This window comes from Scleropages formosus, chromosome 11 (assembly GCF_900964775.1).
Source record: "Scleropages formosus chromosome 11, fSclFor1.1, whole genome shotgun sequence".
In the NCBI taxonomy this organism is placed as follows: domain Eukaryota; kingdom Metazoa; phylum Chordata; class Actinopteri; order Osteoglossiformes; family Osteoglossidae; genus Scleropages; species Scleropages formosus.
In genome coordinates this window covers 23,652,510-23,672,446 of record NC_041816.1, presented here as the reverse complement: position 1 = coordinate 23,672,446, position 19,937 = coordinate 23,652,510, and the positions used below count along the sequence as shown (strand labels likewise).

Below are 19,937 nucleotides of genomic sequence, written 5' to 3'. Positions count from 1 at the left end.
CAATAGGCAGTCATGAAGGCAAGTGCAAGTTCAGCCTCAGGCCCAAATGGAGTACTCTCCAAGCATTGCCCGAAGCTGTTACATGGACTCTGGAGCATCCTGAAAGTGATCTGGAGAAATGGCGCAGTTGCACAGAATCTGAGGTTCGGTAAAGAAGAATTCCGACAAAACGAACCGATCCAGAGTTATCTCTCTGCTTAGTGTGAAAGTTATTCTTCAGCGCTGTTGCTTGGTGTTTAATGGCATTCCTCCTGCATATACTGAGAGTGAAGAAAGGAGGAATCCATATGGCTTCAGGGTGCTTACAGCATACTGCAATAATGACATAGTTCATTAGAGAGGCTTGTGGGAACAAGGGAGACAGCGGTGCTGTGGTTAGATCTCACAAACTCCTGTCATTTCCATACCACATAAGGTGGTGAAGATGGCGACTTCAGCATTGGAGCAGCAGCACATCTCGAGCGAGGCTGAGGTCCTTATTCTCGATTACTATGGTGAATCCAAGAGGAGGGTCACATCTGGAGGTGCAAAATGTGAATGGCATTTACTAGAAAAGGGGATGGTTATGAGCTGCATTACCTCCGTAACTGCATTTGATCTGGCCAAGAATACGCTTGTGAAGCTGGCAGAGGTAGAGGCTACACAACCAAAGTCAGATGACAAGAAACCATTCTTACAGTCTACATTAGGAAAAAAAATCAAATTCATTGTAACACCATTACTATCTCGTCCCAAAGATTCAGGTGTGTTGCTAGCAGAAATTAAAACTAAAGTTATATAAAACAAATAAAACATTATTCTTACAAACAAGGAAATGTCAGCATTTTTTTTTTTTAAATTAATGAACAGGCTATGAAAAACTGATAGTTGGAGATTAGACAGAGTGACCTGTTAGACATGAAATATAACAAGCAGCAGCATCACTGAAGACTACACTATGGCCTGGTTCAGTGTCTTAAGAAGAAGTGCTCAGTTAACCTCCTTGAAGGTGTCTGTTGATGTGTGTAAAAGGATGTGTTTATTTAACATTACCTTCCACGCTGCTCGTGTTGAAATTCTGGCACATTTATCTATTTATTTATTTATTTATTTATTTATTTATTTATCTGGAGGTGGGGGTGCGGTGGCGCAGTGGGTTGGACCGCAGTCCTACTCTCCGGTGGGTCTGGGGTTCAAGTCCCGCTTGGGGTGCCTTGTGACGGACTGGCATCCCGTCCTGGGTGTGTCCCCTCCCCCTCCAGCCTTACGCCCTGTGTTGCCGGGTAGGCTCCGGTTCCCCGTGACCCCGTAAGGGACAAGCGGTTCTGAAAATGTGTGTGTGTGTATTTATCTGGAGGTCCTTTTACAAAGGGGAGATTTTTTTGCGTGTATTGAGTTGCTTTGTTATATTACTGGTTTTAAAAAAAAAAAAAAGTACAATTTTGGAGAAATGTGCAATGCACTTTTAACTTAGTTGAGGATTTCTTAAGAAAATGTGTTACACCCCGTCAATCGGTAGGTCATTGCCCACGATTCTCAGATTATGACTGCAATTGTCTACCTGCCTGATGCTGGTACATTTTGTTCATGCTTCAGATCAGCAGAATAAATACGCGAACCAAACGGCTGTGCAACTGTCCTCCTCACAACCCTTGTTACGTCAGACAAAATTTTTCTTACGTCTTTGATGTGGATTGCACATTTTTCCAAATAAAAGTTATGAGTGTTGATGGACCACTTGGCCGCTCTGGTGTTAGCAGACCTGTCCAATAATTCTTTTATTTTCATTCACAGATCAATTTACTCAAGATGGAAATGGAGAAAAAGAGCAAAATCATCAAGAGCTTACAGCAGGAGGTGAGTTCCTACTACCAAGGGCTACCTTCAACACGTTTCCATCCTGCCCAATTGTGATAAAAACTGGCTTTCACGCAGATCCCTCAGTTCACCTCATTTAATTTCGGTATGTTTTTGCATTGCATCCATTCCAACAGACTGCCCTTAAGCACTCATCAGAGACAGACATTCAACAAGTAGCAAAACAAATAACAATATTACATGGTTAAAAATGAGCGTATTAAAAAAGTCAGATGAGTATGTAAACTATGCATGATTAGGAAAACATATTCCTGTTTTCTAAGCAGTTTCCAGATGCATCAGTTCACTCATAAACTCCCTGTGTGGTTTTCAATGAGTCATTCAACGTGAATAGTCAGTGCACACAGGTCTGAACCCGACGAAGTTCACTCTGGCAACGTCAGTTCCTGGGAGAGTCGAGGAAATGGGATAAGAACAGATGTATATAGTTATTACATATATTCTGTTTTTGATTTGACTGAAGGGGCATCATTACTTTTACACTTGGATTTATTCATTTAACAGACGCTTTTATCTAAAGTGATGTACATCTCATAGAAAGTACAGTTTGTGCATTACATTAGGATAAAGAGACATAGCTGCAGATGTGTGATTCTTAGGTACAGTTAGTGTCCTTCATCATATGCACCGACGTTCATCACGCAAGTAGCTGCATAAAACTTTATCAGAATATCGCCGATTCCTAATCACCTTTGTAGTATTTTTTTTTCTTTATTTAACATTATCTAGTAGACTACAGCTAGTCCCCTACATATGACCGTAGTATCATTATGAAGCCAGTGTTGGTTTGTTATTTAAAAAAATCCATAAGTCAAATGATCCAGTAGTGGGTGAGGGGCTTGTCGTCAGTTCTAAATGTACTTGCTCGTATAATGTGCACCAGCAAAAATGATGATACTGGATTAATTCGCTCCGCTCAAGAATCATATTGTTGCGTCTTTACCTTTGTTGGTGAAATGCACTTGTGTTTACTTTGAGTTGTATGTCATTTTGGAGAAAAGTCTCTGTTTTGTATAAATATACAAATTCTATGAGATGTGTGTCACTTTGGAGAAAAGCGTATGCAAGACGAATAAATGGAAATGTGAATACGTAAAGGTAATGCAAATGCAAACCTGCAAACAAATCTGCGGGGTGGGAAGCAGCAGTCTTGTTTTTCAAATGGGAACAGAGTGGCACTGCAGACGATTAGTCTGTCCTGGCTTGGGGGGAGCGGGACCTTCCCTCTGGTGAGCCGGGATGCCTCGTGCACACCTCTGGCTCTTCTGAGTATTACACTGCAAGCAAGGAAGCCCAACAAAGAGGTATGCTGGAGACGATTCACACGAACTTCACTGATACCCAGGGCAAGTGTAAAAGTAAGAAATAAAAGTAAAATTGTGAGAGATTTTAAAAAATGTTTATGAAGTTGTATGTTATTTATTCTGAAGCACAGACAACAACTGCACATGAGCTCAAAGCTTATGGTATTACTTATAAGCTCAGAACTGTGAATCATCTATAACTTTTTACCCAGCTGATGGATTCACTATTCTTTGGAAAAAAAATTAAAGCAGTGATGATTATTCACAATGGCCGTGTCAGCTCATCTGGCGATGCTTTGGTACGTAATTTGAATTGGCACGCCATCTGTGTTTTAAAAATAAATACTAAATACCTCTCAGAAATGTTGCGGACAAACTGTATTTTACTGTTTAGAGCCCTGATAACAGAATGCTTTAGCAGAAACAGGTTAATTAGTTTTCTAGGGATACTAAAAAAAAAAAAAAAAGTCACTGGACGGCACATTCTGTCTAGTGCTTCGTTTAATCAATTCCACTGAATAAATAGGGGCTAAATTCTTAGGAGTTTTTTAAGTGCGAAATACAATTTTACATTCCGTCCTGAACTTCATTGAGAGCCAGTTTAAGGACCTGTAAACTGGTGCAATCTAATCGTTCTTTCTGGTTCTTGTATATATAATCCTCGCCGCAGCATTTACTGAATTCATTGTGTAATGCGGAAGGTGTCTAGCAGGGCTAATAGGGAGTAAAGTATTAACAGCCTAGTCTGTTACAGACAAAAAATGTACTACCTCCTTATATCATTTCATACTTAGGAGTTAATCATGACAGAAACGGAATTGCTGACATGATCTGTGTCAAATTTCAGAATTTCTTCTTGGCTAATTGAATTACATATTTAGCTGATGCTTTTCACCAAAGCAACTTACAGCGTTAAACTTACAGTTTTTTACCCATTTACACAGCTGGGTAATTTTACTGGAGCAATTTAGGGTAAGTACCTTACTCAAGGGAACTACAGCTGGAGGTGTGGAATCGAACCTGCCCCATTGGATCCAAAAGCAGTAATTATAACCACTACACTACAAAATGCTTATTATTTTTACTTACATTTTCATTTATTTATTTAGCAGAAATTTTTCTCCAAAGCGACTTCCAATGAACTCTCTGTAGTCTCATCAGCCCACACACCTTATTCACCAAGGTAACTTACACTGCTAGATACACTACTTACACTGGGTCACTCATCCATACATCAGTGGAACACACACTCTCTCTGTGTCACTCACACACTATGGGGGAACCGGAACAGCATGTCTTTGGACTGTGGGAGGAAACCAGAGCACCCGGAGGAAACCCACGCAGACACAGGGAGAACATGGAAACTCCACACAGACTGAGCAGGGATCAGATAATAATCAAATTACTTATGCTGAACTGAGAGCTCAATCGGTTTGCACACACTGACAAAAAGAAAAAAACACAGTTATAAATGGCAGTCTTGGTGCGTTGTTACTTTTGGTCTGTATTTTGGTTTTATATGTTATTGACATATTTCAAAACACAATTTTTAATTACACATTACTATTTAATATAAATAATCAGTATTATATTTAACTTAAGTTTTTGCTACACAAGTGTAGGCCTTACAGTTGTCAAATACATTACTTTTTTGATGAAACAAAACAAACTGCTGTCGTGAATCCCTGATCACAGTGGGGACTATTGTTTGAATTCACACTTGATAGTTTTCTGTTGTTTATTTTATGAATGTAATATATGTAGTCTGTTTGTCAGGTGTTTTATTCATTTGCACAATTTAGTCCAAAGGCAGAAAGTTTATCTCTCTGCCACCACTCTGGATGTGAAACTGGCTTATTCCACTCCACTGAGATTTTTTTTTCCCCGGCGACTAAAGATGTTCTTGTTCAGTTAATACCTCAGCTTTAATTGCACTAGATTCACGAAATGAGTCTTTAAATTCAGTTCATCTTTAGCATCATAGTTATACAGCAATGCATCATGGACGGGTTTCGTCGTTCAAACTTGGCCGACTGGTCCCCCAGGTTGCATCAGCCTGGAGTTTGTGGCTGTTGCCCGAGGCACAATGTGCAGCTATTTATTGAGTAATAAATTAATATTTAATAATTTATTCAACAATAAAAAGAAGAGACGGGGTTAAGGTGTGCAGTAATTCCCCAGAGGATATTATTTGTTGTTAGTATGTTATTATTATTATTATTATTATTAATTAGCTGACACATAGCCACAGTGGATTACAGTATTTATCCACTGTTTAACCTTTTTTTTCCAGAGTAATACAGGGTAAGGACCTTATTAAAAAGTACTATAGTAGTAGACAGGAGGGGGACTTGAACGAGGATGTAATTCAGTCTCCTTAAAATGTTTTTTTTTATTTTTTTTTTTAAATTTAAAAATTACTTTCCATACCTGGAGGGCAATCACTTTGCATATTGAGCCCAGATCTTTTGTATCTGGTGATTTTCTTCAATATACTCTATAAATCAAAGCTGAACGTACACTGGAATTTTGTCTTTTAAATTTTCTGCATAATTTAATATTTTGACAATTTTAATAGCATGAAAAATTAAGATTTTCTGTAATTTATGGATTATTTGGGAAGTTAAATTTTAATGCCGTAATGTGCTAGAAGAAGTCAAGGCACTAAACAGTAAAGAACCAAAACTATCACAGAATAAATTTAATAAAGCAATGAAAAAATTCAGCAATACCTTTTTCTGAAATTAATGATCAAGGGGACAGCATTACCACCAAGGAATGTCAATCTGACATTGTTTTGTTGAAACAAAGCAATTAAAGATTGATATTTTGAATTGCAAGGCTCATTTTAATCTGACCTTTGGACAACATTGTGGTACAGGACAGGATTTTTCTTAATTTAACTCTTTGTCAGCATCTTACTTGAACAATCTGAATGCTCATTAATTCATGTTAATACTGTAACTAATTGCCATAGTTCAATAAACCCAATTGGGAGTGTGTTTGTCTGATTTGCAGACAATATACCTCCATCAGCTGACTCTACATAATCACATCGGTCTAAACAGCTTTACACCTCCCTGCAACAATCGGACATCAGCGTGTCTGAAAAATCACCATCACCACACTTAGCTGCTTGCAGAAAGAGGAAATGTAACAGAATTACCAGAGATTGATCACAACACCGCATTTTCTATATGTTATTACTTTCTTCAATCAAGCGCTGTGTCTAGCATGTGGGGCGTAAGTTGATGAATTGGTCCAATACTGCAGCGCAGCTGAGAAGTTCTGGTCTGCAGGAACTTTCCTTTGCGCACTTCACGTTTTTGGTAACATTTCATCGCCATAGCAACACGCCATTCATCATTATCCTCGGAAAACGCGGTGGAAACTGTCAAGGTTAGGGTAAGACATCGAAGTACCAGAATAAACCCCTAATTAGATTTTCTTACATGTAATTCTACGCTGCTTGCTTCCTCCCATCTGTTGTCAAGCTGCTTGAAAGGACTTTCAAGTTTCCTCATTCATTTACGCTGAAGTGAATATGAGATTACAAAGGAGTTCTGTGTTAGAAAGCACTGCTGTAGCAAGTCGAAGGGTTGAATAGGGACACAATGAGCTGCGCTAGAGCAACAATGCACCAAAACACAAATAGGTTCCCCGGGCATGAATTAATGACTTCCATGTACTTCTGAACTTGGTGCAAACAAATGTATGTTTTTGTTCTTTTCTTCCAGAACAAAAGTCTGAAGAACAAGCTTCTCTCTGGCAGCAAGCTGTGCGGTATCCATGCAGATGAGGTAGGACCACAACGTTCACCCTTTGGTTGTACCTCTCTTCTAGAGCCCGACTGCAGGAGAGGCAAAGTCATGATATATTGTCACGGTTCTGGTACAGAATATTAAGCCTCCATTGCATCGCTGGAGAGGATGTAAATTTGCCAGGTGATGTAGCTGGAGCTCATGCCTATTATTAATAAGTCTACAGACTGTATCAAAACCTCTGATGTCAGCTGGTGAAGTTATTAATCTTAGTTTACCTGGATCTAAAAAAAATTTTTTTAGAAAAAATGCCATCTTTTTTTTTAGCAAAAATTTGATGACTAAGCCAGGGGAAAGTTTTTGACATGCATGCATTAATTAACATTGCCAAACAGCTTAGCCCTTAGTTCCTAATTAATAAAAGTATCAACGTTTGCGATTATGTTTGCAAGGTGTGCGACAAATTTGCATTGCATTTCCTAAGACTTAGAATATAGCATCTGTATTTTATATATTTTATAGGCTGCTCGCTTAACGTGAGGAACCTTGCTTCACCGACTGTGACGGAATGTAGGAGGCCTTGAACTTTTGGAGCGCACATATAACCAAATGTGCTCTTTTCCCTCATTGCTGCAGTCCAGGAAAATCCAGGCGCAGCTGAAGGAGTTGCAGTACAGAAAAAAGGATTTGATTTTTAAGGTACGAGCCTAATGCTTTATATCAAACGCTCCGACTCAGATTCAAATTACTACAGCGGGAGACGCGCTATAATTACGGTTCATGTATAAAGCCCGAGATGCTCTGTTTAAATTGAGGTGAGGCCTGAGTGCTATAGAGTAAGTTATGGCTGTTTTTCCCTTTTCATTAAATAAGAAACTATTGAATGAAGAACTGCTAAACGGAGAATCCGGCAACTATGCGATTCAGCTGTGTCCTCTGTATGATTTAACGTGTGTATCTAGTATTGTTTCAGTAAAGCATACATTTCAGGTTCTGTATATTATTAGAATCAGAATCCGATTTATTTGGCCAAGTGTGCACACATACAGAAAATTTGGCTTCGGTTCCCAGTGGCTCATAGTGTAGAGTAGACAAAAAATTTTTAAAAAAAAGTATCGTTTGAAATTATGATACTGGGGGGGCAACAAATTTGCATTGCATTTCCCAAGACATACAGTATAGCATCTATATTTCATATATTTTACAGGTTGCTCACTTAATGTGAGGAACATTGTTTCACTGACTGTGACAAAATGTTGGAGGCCTTCAACTTTTGGACCACACATATAACCAGATGTTATTATACATTAGATTCAGTGTAGTCTTTTATGTTTGTGAACATTTGTTTTCAACACTATTCACAAAAAATGAATAAAGACACAGGTTTATTAACCACAAATTCAGGTCATCTGAACAGATTTCTCATCAAAATGTTTTTTCCTAAAGTTAAAGTTAGCTTTAACTTTGGATTTAAGAAGGATTGTACCGTCAGAACACTCACTGGAAGATGTTTTACTCATAAAAGGTGGTAGGGGACACATGTCTTCCCGGTAATCATGCAGGTTCGATTATATTACCTTTGCAACGACTGTTGTCGCTACTGCAAGTTGTTATGCCTCTGGTTTTAATTAATAAGGCAAGCTAAATTAATCCAGTCAAGTGAAAAAAAATACCATTTAAAATAAATAAATAAATCAAGACCTGTTTGAAAATTCGTAACTTGTAAATTCTTACACGAGGACCAAGTGTTTATAATTTAACATTTTCTCCAGTAACTATGTGAATAAATTCTATAAAGGAGGGAAAAAGCAAATAAACTGAAATGATTGTGTGTGTCAAAAACTAACTGGAGCTGTAGTGGTACTACCATATACCGTATAACTTAAGTATATAGTGTTGATTACGAGTGGATAAATGTGAGTTGCTGCATCAAATAATTTAACAGTAAAAACAGTATGGCCTCTTGGTCTGACTATACCAATGATAGAAACAAACTGTTTTCTGCAACTAAATTGTCTCTATTTCAAGGTCAATTAGAAAAAGAGAGTCTTGATATAATAACTCCCCCATCCAAACTGCGGTTCAAGAGATATCATGCCAAACTTAATTTTAGCAGAATCGTACTGAAAGGGTTATAATTTTAAAAAAATAAATAAAATAAGCCTGTTTCATTCTTAATACATATGCCAAGCACATTCTCACTCTTATCTAGGGCAGTTAGTGTATCATGTAACTCAAGGTTTGTTCATGCAGTGTAATACTGGATAAAATTAAACACTATATTGAAATATTGGAGAACAATCCGTTCAAACATCAATAACTGGTTATGTTAAAGTTGACAATGACTGGTGTCTGGGCGGCAGGGAGTGTAGTGATTAGAGCTGCTGTCTTCAGCTCCACAGGTTGCTGGTTTGAATCCCACTTACTGCTGTAGCACTCTTGAGCTAGGTTCTTGCCCTAGAAGTTCCTCTGGTGAAAATTACCCATCTGTATAAAGGGCTGAAATGTCTTTGTAAGCTGCTTCAGAGAAAAATATCAGACAAAGGAATGAAGGTAAATGTGTTGTGAGTGAGATGGCTGGAGTTCAAAGGAAAAAGGTTGACAGTGATGTTGCTCACTGGATGGTTAATCGATGCGGTGTGTGTGACCCTGTGCCAGAAACCCTTCAGCGGTGTTGTTTGAAAGTGGTCACTATACAGAACTGACCCATGTGTCTTTATGAAATTCACCTGTGAATTGTCATCATAGTATAAGTTGTATCTTGGTAGAGGCACAAAAATCCAGCTTGTTTGTCTTTGCAGCATCATTTACTGCAATAGTTTTACATGAACTCACCAAGAAGTAAGTAACTAAGTTGTTGGTTGGTTGGTCGGTTGGTTGGTTGGTCGGTTGGCCGGTTGGCCGGTTGGTCGGTTGGTCGGTTGGCTGGTTTTACTCCTCACCCCAGATGGGGTATAAACCACCAACAGCTGGCCAAAGAATTCAAGTGTTTGCTATCACTTTTTTTTTGGTGTTTCTGTAGTAAAGTGAGTTTTTTTTCAGGTGGGGCTGCCATAACCCCATGCCCACCCCTCCTCCTTTTATATCCAGAGTTGGGACCAGCAGAGTTACCCATAAAGAAGGGGTTGCTCAAAAGAGCATTTGGATTTTTGACATTACCGCCATATTCGTTGGCCTGCCTAAATAAAGCAGAACTACTGAAGGCATGTGGACGAAACAAAGCGAAAAAAGTGGTCATGAAAACATGTGAATTCAGTGGGTTTTGAGGTCCGGTTCATTTCATTTCCATTTCTGGGTGTAAAATTAATCGATTTCCAAAAAGTAGACGGTAACACAGATACACAGCCAATGCGTTTTTCCCAGTCAGAAAATCAGTTCTTACACAGGATGAACATTATGATTGCTGGCCTGCAGAATGTCACCCTGAACAGCTATGGAAATAATTATTTAAAGTTTACTGAACAAAAATCACATCCCCAGCAACACACGTATTTTGATAAGGTGGAGTTATTTTCATGTGTGGTGATCTCTGAGGTGGGACTTAACAATCAGGGTATGCCGAACGTCTCCACACCCTATTTAATGTGTTTTACTACAAGGGACAGCAGCTGGTTGACTTGGAGCTCAGGCTGGCAGAGGCCAAGAAGGAACTGGACAACGCAGCACTGGACAAGGTAAGACAATCCCTGTGTTTCATCAAATAATGGCAAAGGAATCAACGCATTCTCTACTCAGTAATTTATCACATTTCACTTTTATTTACAAATACCTTTATATTTATTCATTTAGATGATGTTTTTTGTCAAAGTAACTTACAACTGAAAGTAAACAGAACTGTATTTGACAGCAACGAGCAGTAGATGCACTCATGCGATTGCCGAAGCTCAGGTAATTTGTCTGACATCTCCGTTTTTGTCAGTGCGCATTACACGACTAGCTGCCCATAGAATTACGTTCGATAGGGAACAGAACATTGGAACAGATAGTGTGATGCATATTTCTGGATTTTTTTTAGGTGATCGGGGGAGAGCGTAGTTCAAAAAAAATGCGTTTTTAGACTGTTGCAGAATGTCGAAGGGATTAAGCAGTTCTGAAGGGGAGGGGGAGGTCATTCACTTCAGAGATAGAACCGAGATTGCAAGCACTTTCAGTTTTTCAGATTCCTCATGAGTTGGACTAATAAGCAGGCAGAGGTGGAGGGGCTTGGTGCTTTTGTTGGGTATAGGAAGCGATAAGGCCTTGTAGGTATCAGGGTGTAGATCCTTTTGCTGTTTTTTAAACCGTAACCAGAGATTAAAACTTCATACAAGGAGCCACAGGAAGCCACTGGAAGCCACCTGAGAGAGAATTTTTGGCCACTCTTGGCAATTCTTCATAAAATATTTTCAGAAATTATTGGGACACGTTAGCATATGTAGATTGAAAAGATGAGACATATCTATAATTTCTTATGCAAAGTCAATGGGAATTTTGGGAACGTTATGAACTGCAATGCAATTGTCTTCTATTTATTTGTGAAACAATATTTTTAAATAATATGAATTACTGTTTGACATAGGGACTTTTTTCATTAAAGTGTTTAAGGGGTAAATTTCCTGCGCAAAACACTTTTCCATAACTTTTCTTAGCATATTTTTTTACTCTTACCAGTGTGTGGTTATATGCTGAGAAAATACCGCGTAAAGTGCTGGCAAGATTTGAAGGGATTTCTTATTGTTATTTCTTATTTCTAAAGATTTATTATTGTGGAAATAACAAATGGACTTTAAATCTTTGCTTTAAAAAAAAATAAATAAAAATAAAAAAAACAAATCATTTTTTTTCCAAGTAATAACAGGAGGAAATGTTTATGTTCATTATAAACCACCGTTGGGTATAATGTGTGGTAATACTGATTCTGATAAAACCGAATATGTTGCTCTAAATCACATTTGGACCCTTTTATTGCTAAAAAGCTGTATAGGCAGGTGAAAAAAATTTAATGTAGCTATCAGTAAATGCCTTCAGAGGCTGGGAAGTGGATAATGGATCTGGCATCAAAAAGCCACTAAACATCTGAATTTCCAGGTATATAGTCCACATAATTTAAACTCTGGTATTGGAGAACTCCCTGTTATCCATTGGTTTTTGTTGCATCTGAAAGCTTAAATAATTATGCTTCATTGAGTTGTTAATTGAATGCATGGCAGGATTCAAATAATGTTAATCTGAATTTGTTAGCTGTGGGACTCATTATCATTTATATTGTGTTCAACCAAAATTTGTGCTTTTTGAGGAATGCCTGTAATAAAAAGATCCGCAGGATGTTTTTGCAATAGTGGTCATTAATTCTGTTAACAGGCAGTTAATGACAATTACCTGGTCTAATTAATTGCTCAGAGCTTTTTGGCGATTATGTTAAAAGGTTAATCATTGATAGGTTCAATATCAATTTTATGTTATTTATCTGTCCTTTTGCTTTGGGTCAGATGAGAATGAACAATACATCCCTCTGGCGTCCCTCCAAGAACCGTTCTAGGCAAAACACAAATTTAGTTTTGTACAATTGAGATCGCTTATGGAGGCTAGCTTACTGAGTCCGCTGCATTCACATCTGCTACGTCTAACTTGGAATCATTGGACTCGATCAGTCATCAGCTATAATTATAATGTATTAAGAGAGTGGCTGCAGCCAAAAGCAGTGTACACGGGGGGTCTGCCAGGGCCAGGCTTAAATTCCTTTGGACCGGGCGGATGGACAGGTAAGCAAATGGGTGTGCGGTGAGATGGCAAAGACCATGATACACTTCCCCACATCTGTGTTCCAGGAATCCCAGCTCAAAGCCCTGAAGGACACTGTGCACATCTGCTTCTCCTCTGTCCTTCACAACCATCCCTACAAGACCTACCAAGTCCCGGTGGCATCTTCTGACATAGTGAAATACTCAACCCTCATCAATACCTCTAGGGTCACTTTCCAGCAACCCCGTGAGAAGGTAGACTACCTCACAGTGGTATCTGTCGAATAATTATGTAAAAAAAAAAAATTATAAAACCAACCAGCACCACTTACAGGTTCATGAAATGGTTAAAAAGTAAAAAATTACATGTAAGAATTTCTAAACTTAATTGTAGGTATAAAGGCATTGAGGATATAAAGGTGTCTGTAACTGATCTGACAGCTTTTTGGTTTCTCTCATGTATTGATAAAGGCAGGAATTATTACGTTCTATCTTGACTGTGTGTGGGGGTGGTTTTTTTTTTTTTTGCTGTTTTTTTTTTATTTTTTTTTAAGGATTACTGAATGGGGTATAATAGATTGTACTTTAAGATCAAAGACAAGATATTTATTTCATATTAATTTTTAAAAATATTTAATGTATGCTAATTTCCTGTTGTCTTTTCCTCCTAAAATCAGTAAGAAGTACTTCAAAAGCAAAAGAATTTGTACAGTTAGAATGCAGAAAAACGTAAAAAAACACACCTCTTTACCTTCAGAGGAGAGAGAGCACAACTTTACATTGCTGAAAATGGGAAATGGAAATTTGTGCACCATGTATTTCTCCATAAATAAAAATGTTTATTGGCTTATTCACAGGATATCCCTAAAATTCTGAGAATAGTCACGAATAAAGCACCTTTGGATTTAGCAGCTCCGGTGACAGATAGCATGCAGTACAGGAGCAGCCACACAGAGAAGGTAAGATGATAATTTAATTCAGCTTTCATGATTAAACTGGCTCTTGATCATTAAAAGATTTACTTCCTACGACTGAATAAATGAAGCTAGTTTTATAGATATGAAAAAGGCATGTCAAAGGCAGTATGGTGACATGGTGGGTAACACTGGTACCTCACAGGGCTTAAGATGCCCATTCGGACATGGGCTTGAATCCAGCTATGGGTGCGTGGAGTTTGTTTGTTCATAATTCAAAGGCACATGAAGAAGACAATACTTAGTGTGGGTTTTCTCCAGGTCCTCTGGTTTCCTCCCACAGTCCAAAGACATGCTGTTCAGGTTCCTCCATAGTGTGTGAGTGACAGAGAGAGAGAGAGTGTGTGTGCGTTCCACTGATGTATGGATGAGTGACCCAGTGTAAGTGGTGTATCTAGCAGTGTAAGTCACCACGGTGAATAAGGTGTGTGGGCTCATAACACTACATAGAGTTCATTGGAAGTCAGTTTGGAGAAAAGCATCTGCTAGCTAAATAAATAAATAAAAAATTGTAAACTTCGGCACCCTCCCATAACACTAAACCAAGAAAGAAGTCATCACGAGCCAAACTTGACTCAACAGCACTTACCCAACTCGATGTATCAGGTATAACAATAATCAATGTCATGTTATGAGGAAAAAAAATATACTATGTGCTATGGGTGTCAAGTGGGATTTTGTAGATCCTGGCAGCTCATCAGTTCATGCATAAAGTCATGTTTCATGGACATTAAGGGCTGGAAATTAATTTCTTATGGTACAGTAATGAGGCATGAATTTTGGATTGACTACTGTGAAGGATGTTTCTTGAACTTTTGTGATAGTAGTTGGAGGATTTTATTTTGACCATCGTTTAATCTCACTTTAAATAAAACATAGAATAGGGAGGATGAAAAAATGTGTGCGAAAGAATCTTTATATGAAACGATGCATCAAGAAATGATTCAGACGAGCAGAACACAGGCATGTCATATTTACCATTCCCCACATTTTATCATCCCGGCAGTGGGTTTTACGTTTGAAAAGTATAAACTTCAAATTTGGTTTTTTCTCAATCCAGAAAAGCTAACAGGTCACACAACTTGGCGAAAAAACAGCAAAAACTAAGTGTAAAATATTAAATGTAAATCAATGGGATTTAGACAAGTATAGATTTCTTATGAATCACATTATGTGTATTATTGTTGGACTTGCTAACGTAAACTTGATTTGCATTTAGGAATAAATATAAAAAGAGTCTTATGTCTGAAGTCAAAATAGTAATAATTGATTAATAATAATTAATTAGGACATTTACATTTATTTGTTTAGCAGACAATTTTCTATAAAGCGATACACATCTCAGAGAACAACACAAAAAGTGCATTACATCAACCAAAGGAATAATTAGGATTTAGGTTAAAATATGGAATAGTTATAATTTAAACAAAGAGTTTGTGTGTGTGTGTGTGTACAGAAACACAATGCAAAGCAGAATATGACCATTAAAACTGACATCAGTCAGACCATTTGTGGTTTATTTCCTGATGTCAAATTTTAAGTAAAACATTAAATTCACATAGAAGCTGAAGATAAATTATTATTTTCATGTTTGACTGTGACTTTTAAGTTCTGTGCTTAAATGTATGGAAATGATTGTTAGTATCCATATTGCCTCATCTAATATCGATGACTGAAAACCCTCACAGTTTGTCTAAGAAGCAGAAAATTGGGAGGGAGATGCAGCTCATACTCTAATGGTCTATAATTGACATGCAAGCAAGTTGTCTTGAGCAATACAGATCCAGTACGCTGGTTTTACTTATTGATTTCAGCTCAGTATTTAATACAATGCAAACTCAGATGCGCCAGTGATGTCTGTTTAAATTCATGTGAATTGTGGTCTTACCGCATCAAAGATGGTCTAACTGTTCTCAGAGGGTTTGTTTTCTTCAATGACATGGCTTTAAATGTGTGCGTTTTCTCAAGGACAGGTTCCCTCACCGTTGTTGTTTTCTAATAAGTGTGTCTGTGTTGAGCCTGCAGTATTGGACAGCTTGTAGTGTAGTGGATGGAGTTGTGGCCTTTGGATCCAAAGGTCATGGGTTCAATCCCTACTTCTGTCTGTAGTACTCTTGAGCAAGGTATTTATCTTAAGTTGTTCCAATAAAATTATCGAGCTGTATAACATTTAGCTGACGCTTTTCTCCCAAGCAACTTACAATGTTAAGGTTGCAATTATTTACCCATTTATACAGCTGGGTAATTTTACTGGAGCAATTCAGGATAAGTACCTTGCGCAAGGGTACTACAGCTGTAGGTGAGGCTCCAACCTGGAGCCTTTGGGTTGAAAGGCAGTTGCTCTAATCACTACACTACCAGCTGTATAAATGAGTAAATAATTGTAACCTTAACACTGTAAGTTGCTTGGGAGCTAACTATTGGATGAGTGTGTTAAAAAAACTCTTAAAAAAATAGTGTTCAATCTTCACAACCGGTAAAAACTTTTGGGCAACATTGTGTCAAGTAGAATTCTTGGACCTTGGTATCTGATCACATTTTTGACTTATTGCAATTTTTTTTTTTTTTGTCTTTGCTTTATAAACGTGGATGTGTTTCTGATTCTGTTCCTGTGTTGCCGAGCCCCACTGTTTTCGCTGTTGCTAATCAATAAAAAAAAAAAAAAAAAAAAAAAAAGAAATCAATAAGGGACCCTCCAGCTGGTGATGGAAATAGTTGGTACAACACTGACGGGCCTTTTTTTAAAAGACGAGACAGCTACTGGGCTTGGTAACTCTGGACAGGTGGTTGGTCTTCACTACTTGATTGATGTGCCTTTCAAACTAATCCCGCAGCGATAATAAGCATAACTCTGCAATTATTTCGACCGCAAATATTCAGCGACGCTCACGTTCAGTACCTTGTTATTTTCACGTACGTTTTGGCGGGAAACGACTAAATGTCAAGAGGTCTTTGCCTAAGTGTGATGACATGCAGTGTGTGTGATGGGGACCACGATGTGAAGTAGGCAAATTTACCGAAGCTGTCGAGATACAATTTTAGGTGGATCACAGAATCGGTTGGTGACCTTATTTAAGAAAATCACTAAGAGGAAAGAAAAAGTAATCCTTAATGACTCTTCACACCCTTTGGAATCTCAGTTTGAGCTCTTTCCACCCCAAAGACCTTTCAGAATGCCCACGGCCAGGAAAACATATATGAGGTCATTTGTCCTGCGTGCCATAAAGCTACTCAATAAATCTGTCTTTTTGTGCTATTTTACAGTAATTTAGAGCCCCACGGGGTTTTATATTTACTCCGAAAGCAACTGCACTCAATTTACTTTGTCACCAGACATTTTAATAAGGTCATTATAAAAACCTGACAATTGGAAGAAAATAATAACAGCACCATTACATTTACAATGTCCTGACTCAAGTGGCTACAATATATTCTATAATTCATTTTACACTATAAAAATGTTGCAGTAAAATTAGCTCAGAACTTGGTCTATATGGGACACAGCACATGATTGGTTGCTTCAGCTCAGCTGGTTTCTTTTCAACTTATTGACATTATTTCCATTATAATTTCCATTATTTGTGAGGCAATTTTCCTATATTGTGTTCAAAAAAAAAACCATTCAGTTCAGATATACGTTTCTTATATATAAAGTTTCTTGACCCAGCACTTTGGTTAAGGGTCATTGCTTTATCCCAATAAGTAATAAGTTGTGTTATCACATATTTTGTGTTCCGTCCCAAATTCACCCAGTAAGATTACTTTTAAAACAGAACTTTTATTGTATTCTTATGTTTCAATTTGTAACTTTTGTTTGTTTTTGGTGTCAAGTCTAGATACATTATCTTATTTATAAAGAAATGCAATAAAGGGGGGGGGCAGTGGCACAGTGGGTTGGACCAGGTCCTGCTGTACAGTGGGTCTGGGGTTCAAGTCCTGCTTGGGGTGCCTTGTGATGGACTGGTGTCCCATCCAGGGTGTGTCCCCTGCCCCCCCCAGCCCCGTGCCCTGCGTTGCCAGGTTAGGCTCCATCCAGCTCCCCACAACCCCACATGGGACAAGCAGTTCAGACTCTGTGTGTGTGTGTGTGTGTGTGTGTGTGTGTGTGTGTGTGTGTGTGTGTGTGTGTGTGTGTGTGTGTGTGGTAAAACAAAGGCAGCACAGCAAGCAGGACTACTGCCTCACAGCGCCTAGGTTGTTTGGGCATAGGTTTGAATGTGGATCAGTCTGTGGGAGTTTATTTGTTCTCCTCATGTCTGTGTGGGTGTCCTCCAGGTGCTCTGGTTTCCAACAGTACACAGCTGAGGTGAATCAGCGATGCTAAATTGCCCTTAGTGTTTGAATGAATGGAGGAGTGTGCATGTGTTGGTGCCCTGCAGTGGACCTGGGACATCTAGCATGTAACTCCCCTTAGCCATGAGCCCGTTGATTTCAGAATAGGTTCCTGATCATCCTGACCTGCATATCCAGTTATGGAAAGGGGGTGAGCGCATTCAAAAGAAATAAATGAGTGACATTAACTTTGTGTTTTCCTTATATCTTTCATCATATCGCAGAATCCTCAAGATCACCCAAGAGTCGAAAACGACGCGGACAAGTATACAGAGGGCGCCAAGAAAACAGAAGCAACCAGCACGAAGTTACTAATGGAGAAACACAAGTGAAGACGTAAAAAGAAAAAAAAAAAAATGCTGTAAATAACCGTAAGGACATTCCGAATACTTCTTATGTCAGTTTAGTTTCGATTTGGTACAAAGGCATGCACCCCCTCTCTGCCGTGCCCCAATTTGTGATTTTTCTGAAACAAACCTCTAGGAAATGGCACATACTTTATGCACCCCTGGGGTTTAGTTTTTATATGCTTTCAGCTTTGTGTTGCAGTTATTTTTTTCATAGCCAAAACATCACTTTCATAAATATTTTTGTAATATTTTCAAACCAGATGAGACTCCTTCAACTGAGATGAAATCATGATAAAGTCAGGAAAGAAGGATCATTTTTTTTTTTTTTTTTATGACTGAAGTGTTATTTCCAAAATGACTGAGGCATGATCTTGTACTTTCGGCTCATTGCAACAAAGGGCTTAAATCCGTCCTCCCACACAACACAAACTATGGCTGGGCTGTATTCAGTCCCTAAATTAAACCCTTGGAGCTATTTGACCTACGCATGTTAAGCAGACTGGTGGGTAGAGGGCCAGGAAAATGGCAGGAATCGCGGGTCACTGGTGTGGGAGGAGACAAATTCATAGATGTGTGAACAAATATCTACAATTGAACAGTTTTAGAGCCTTCATTTCTTGCTGTCATCCTTTAGAGTTTATTTCTTTTTTTTTTTTTTTTTTTTTGTAACCTGGTAGTCATATGTTATTATTTATAGTATTTGTTTTATTGTTACATTTTCAAATACAATTACTTTCTGTGTTGTTATTGCTTGTCTCTGGTCCCTTCCTTTTCAGTGTGAATTTATTTCACGGGTTGTTTGAAGACATTTTGAGGGTTTATAAAGGTATATTTTCACAATGCATGAGCCAGATTGCATGATAGTGTTGACATCTTTTTTAAAAAAAAAAAAATAAAAAAAATAAATAAATGGGGGGGGGGTGTTTTTGTTTGAAGGTTTTCATATAAATTGGCTGGGGATTTTGTTGCAAATTTTTCTGAAGATTTTCATGATTGTCACGTGTGAATTCCTGTGTGGCCCAGCATATATGGTGACAATGAAAGGAAGAAGGGGACACTTCCTGGGCTCCTTTGAACATACTTGGAGGCACTAAGGGATAAAGTGACTTCTGTCTGATACCACCCATGACTTTGGGGAGAAGCGTCATGGATTGAAATGACAAGACAAGGCTTTGCAAGTTACACTCAAGAGTAATAAAAATGCCTAATTTCTCTGCACATAAAAAATGGAAGAGGTGCTGTCTGGGTGCTGGATTAAAAATCACTCGACTCCACAGATAAAATTGTGTGACTCTGCATTGAATCAGAATCAGATCTGACATGCTTCTTTGGTTCCTGGACATGAGTGGCCTCACAAGCAGCATGGTGAGCGACCAGCATGTTGGCGTGAAGCTGTGACAGCAAAGTTTAATAGTCTGGATCCACACAGAGAGCAAAGCTGCTCCAGCAGAGCACAATGGGTGGCATTAAACATTGTTAGAATCATGACTACACTCTCCTAGCCTATTCACTACTGCAAGCGCTTGTATATGTAGTCTAGACGTCTGCTTGCCTTGACAAAATGCAGCAAAAAAAATATATTTTAATTAGAACTGCACAGAATGAGCTGAATGTGCTGTTTAATCGATTTCTGTTATTT

At 38.3% G+C, this 19,937-nt stretch overlaps 1 protein-coding gene across 1 annotated transcript in view; it reads left to right on the top strand.

Moving 5' to 3' along the window:
• Window positions 1–18,899, top strand: part of LOC108940918 (leucine zipper protein 2-like) — a 64,868-nt gene extending 45,969 nt beyond the window's left edge. The window contains exons 5-11 of the mRNA XM_029256463.1: window positions 1,774–1,836; window positions 6,899–6,961; window positions 7,559–7,621; window positions 10,522–10,596; window positions 12,730–12,897; window positions 13,500–13,601; window positions 18,173–18,899. Coding sequence (XP_029112296.1) covers window positions 1,774–1,836; window positions 6,899–6,961; window positions 7,559–7,621; window positions 10,522–10,596; window positions 12,730–12,897; window positions 13,500–13,601; window positions 18,173–18,280 — 642 coding nt within the window. The 3' untranslated portion in view covers window positions 18,281–18,899. The remainder of the gene's footprint in view (window positions 1–1,773; window positions 1,837–6,898; window positions 6,962–7,558; window positions 7,622–10,521; window positions 10,597–12,729; window positions 12,898–13,499; window positions 13,602–18,172) is intronic.
• Window positions 18,900–19,937: the final 1,038 nt, after the last annotated feature.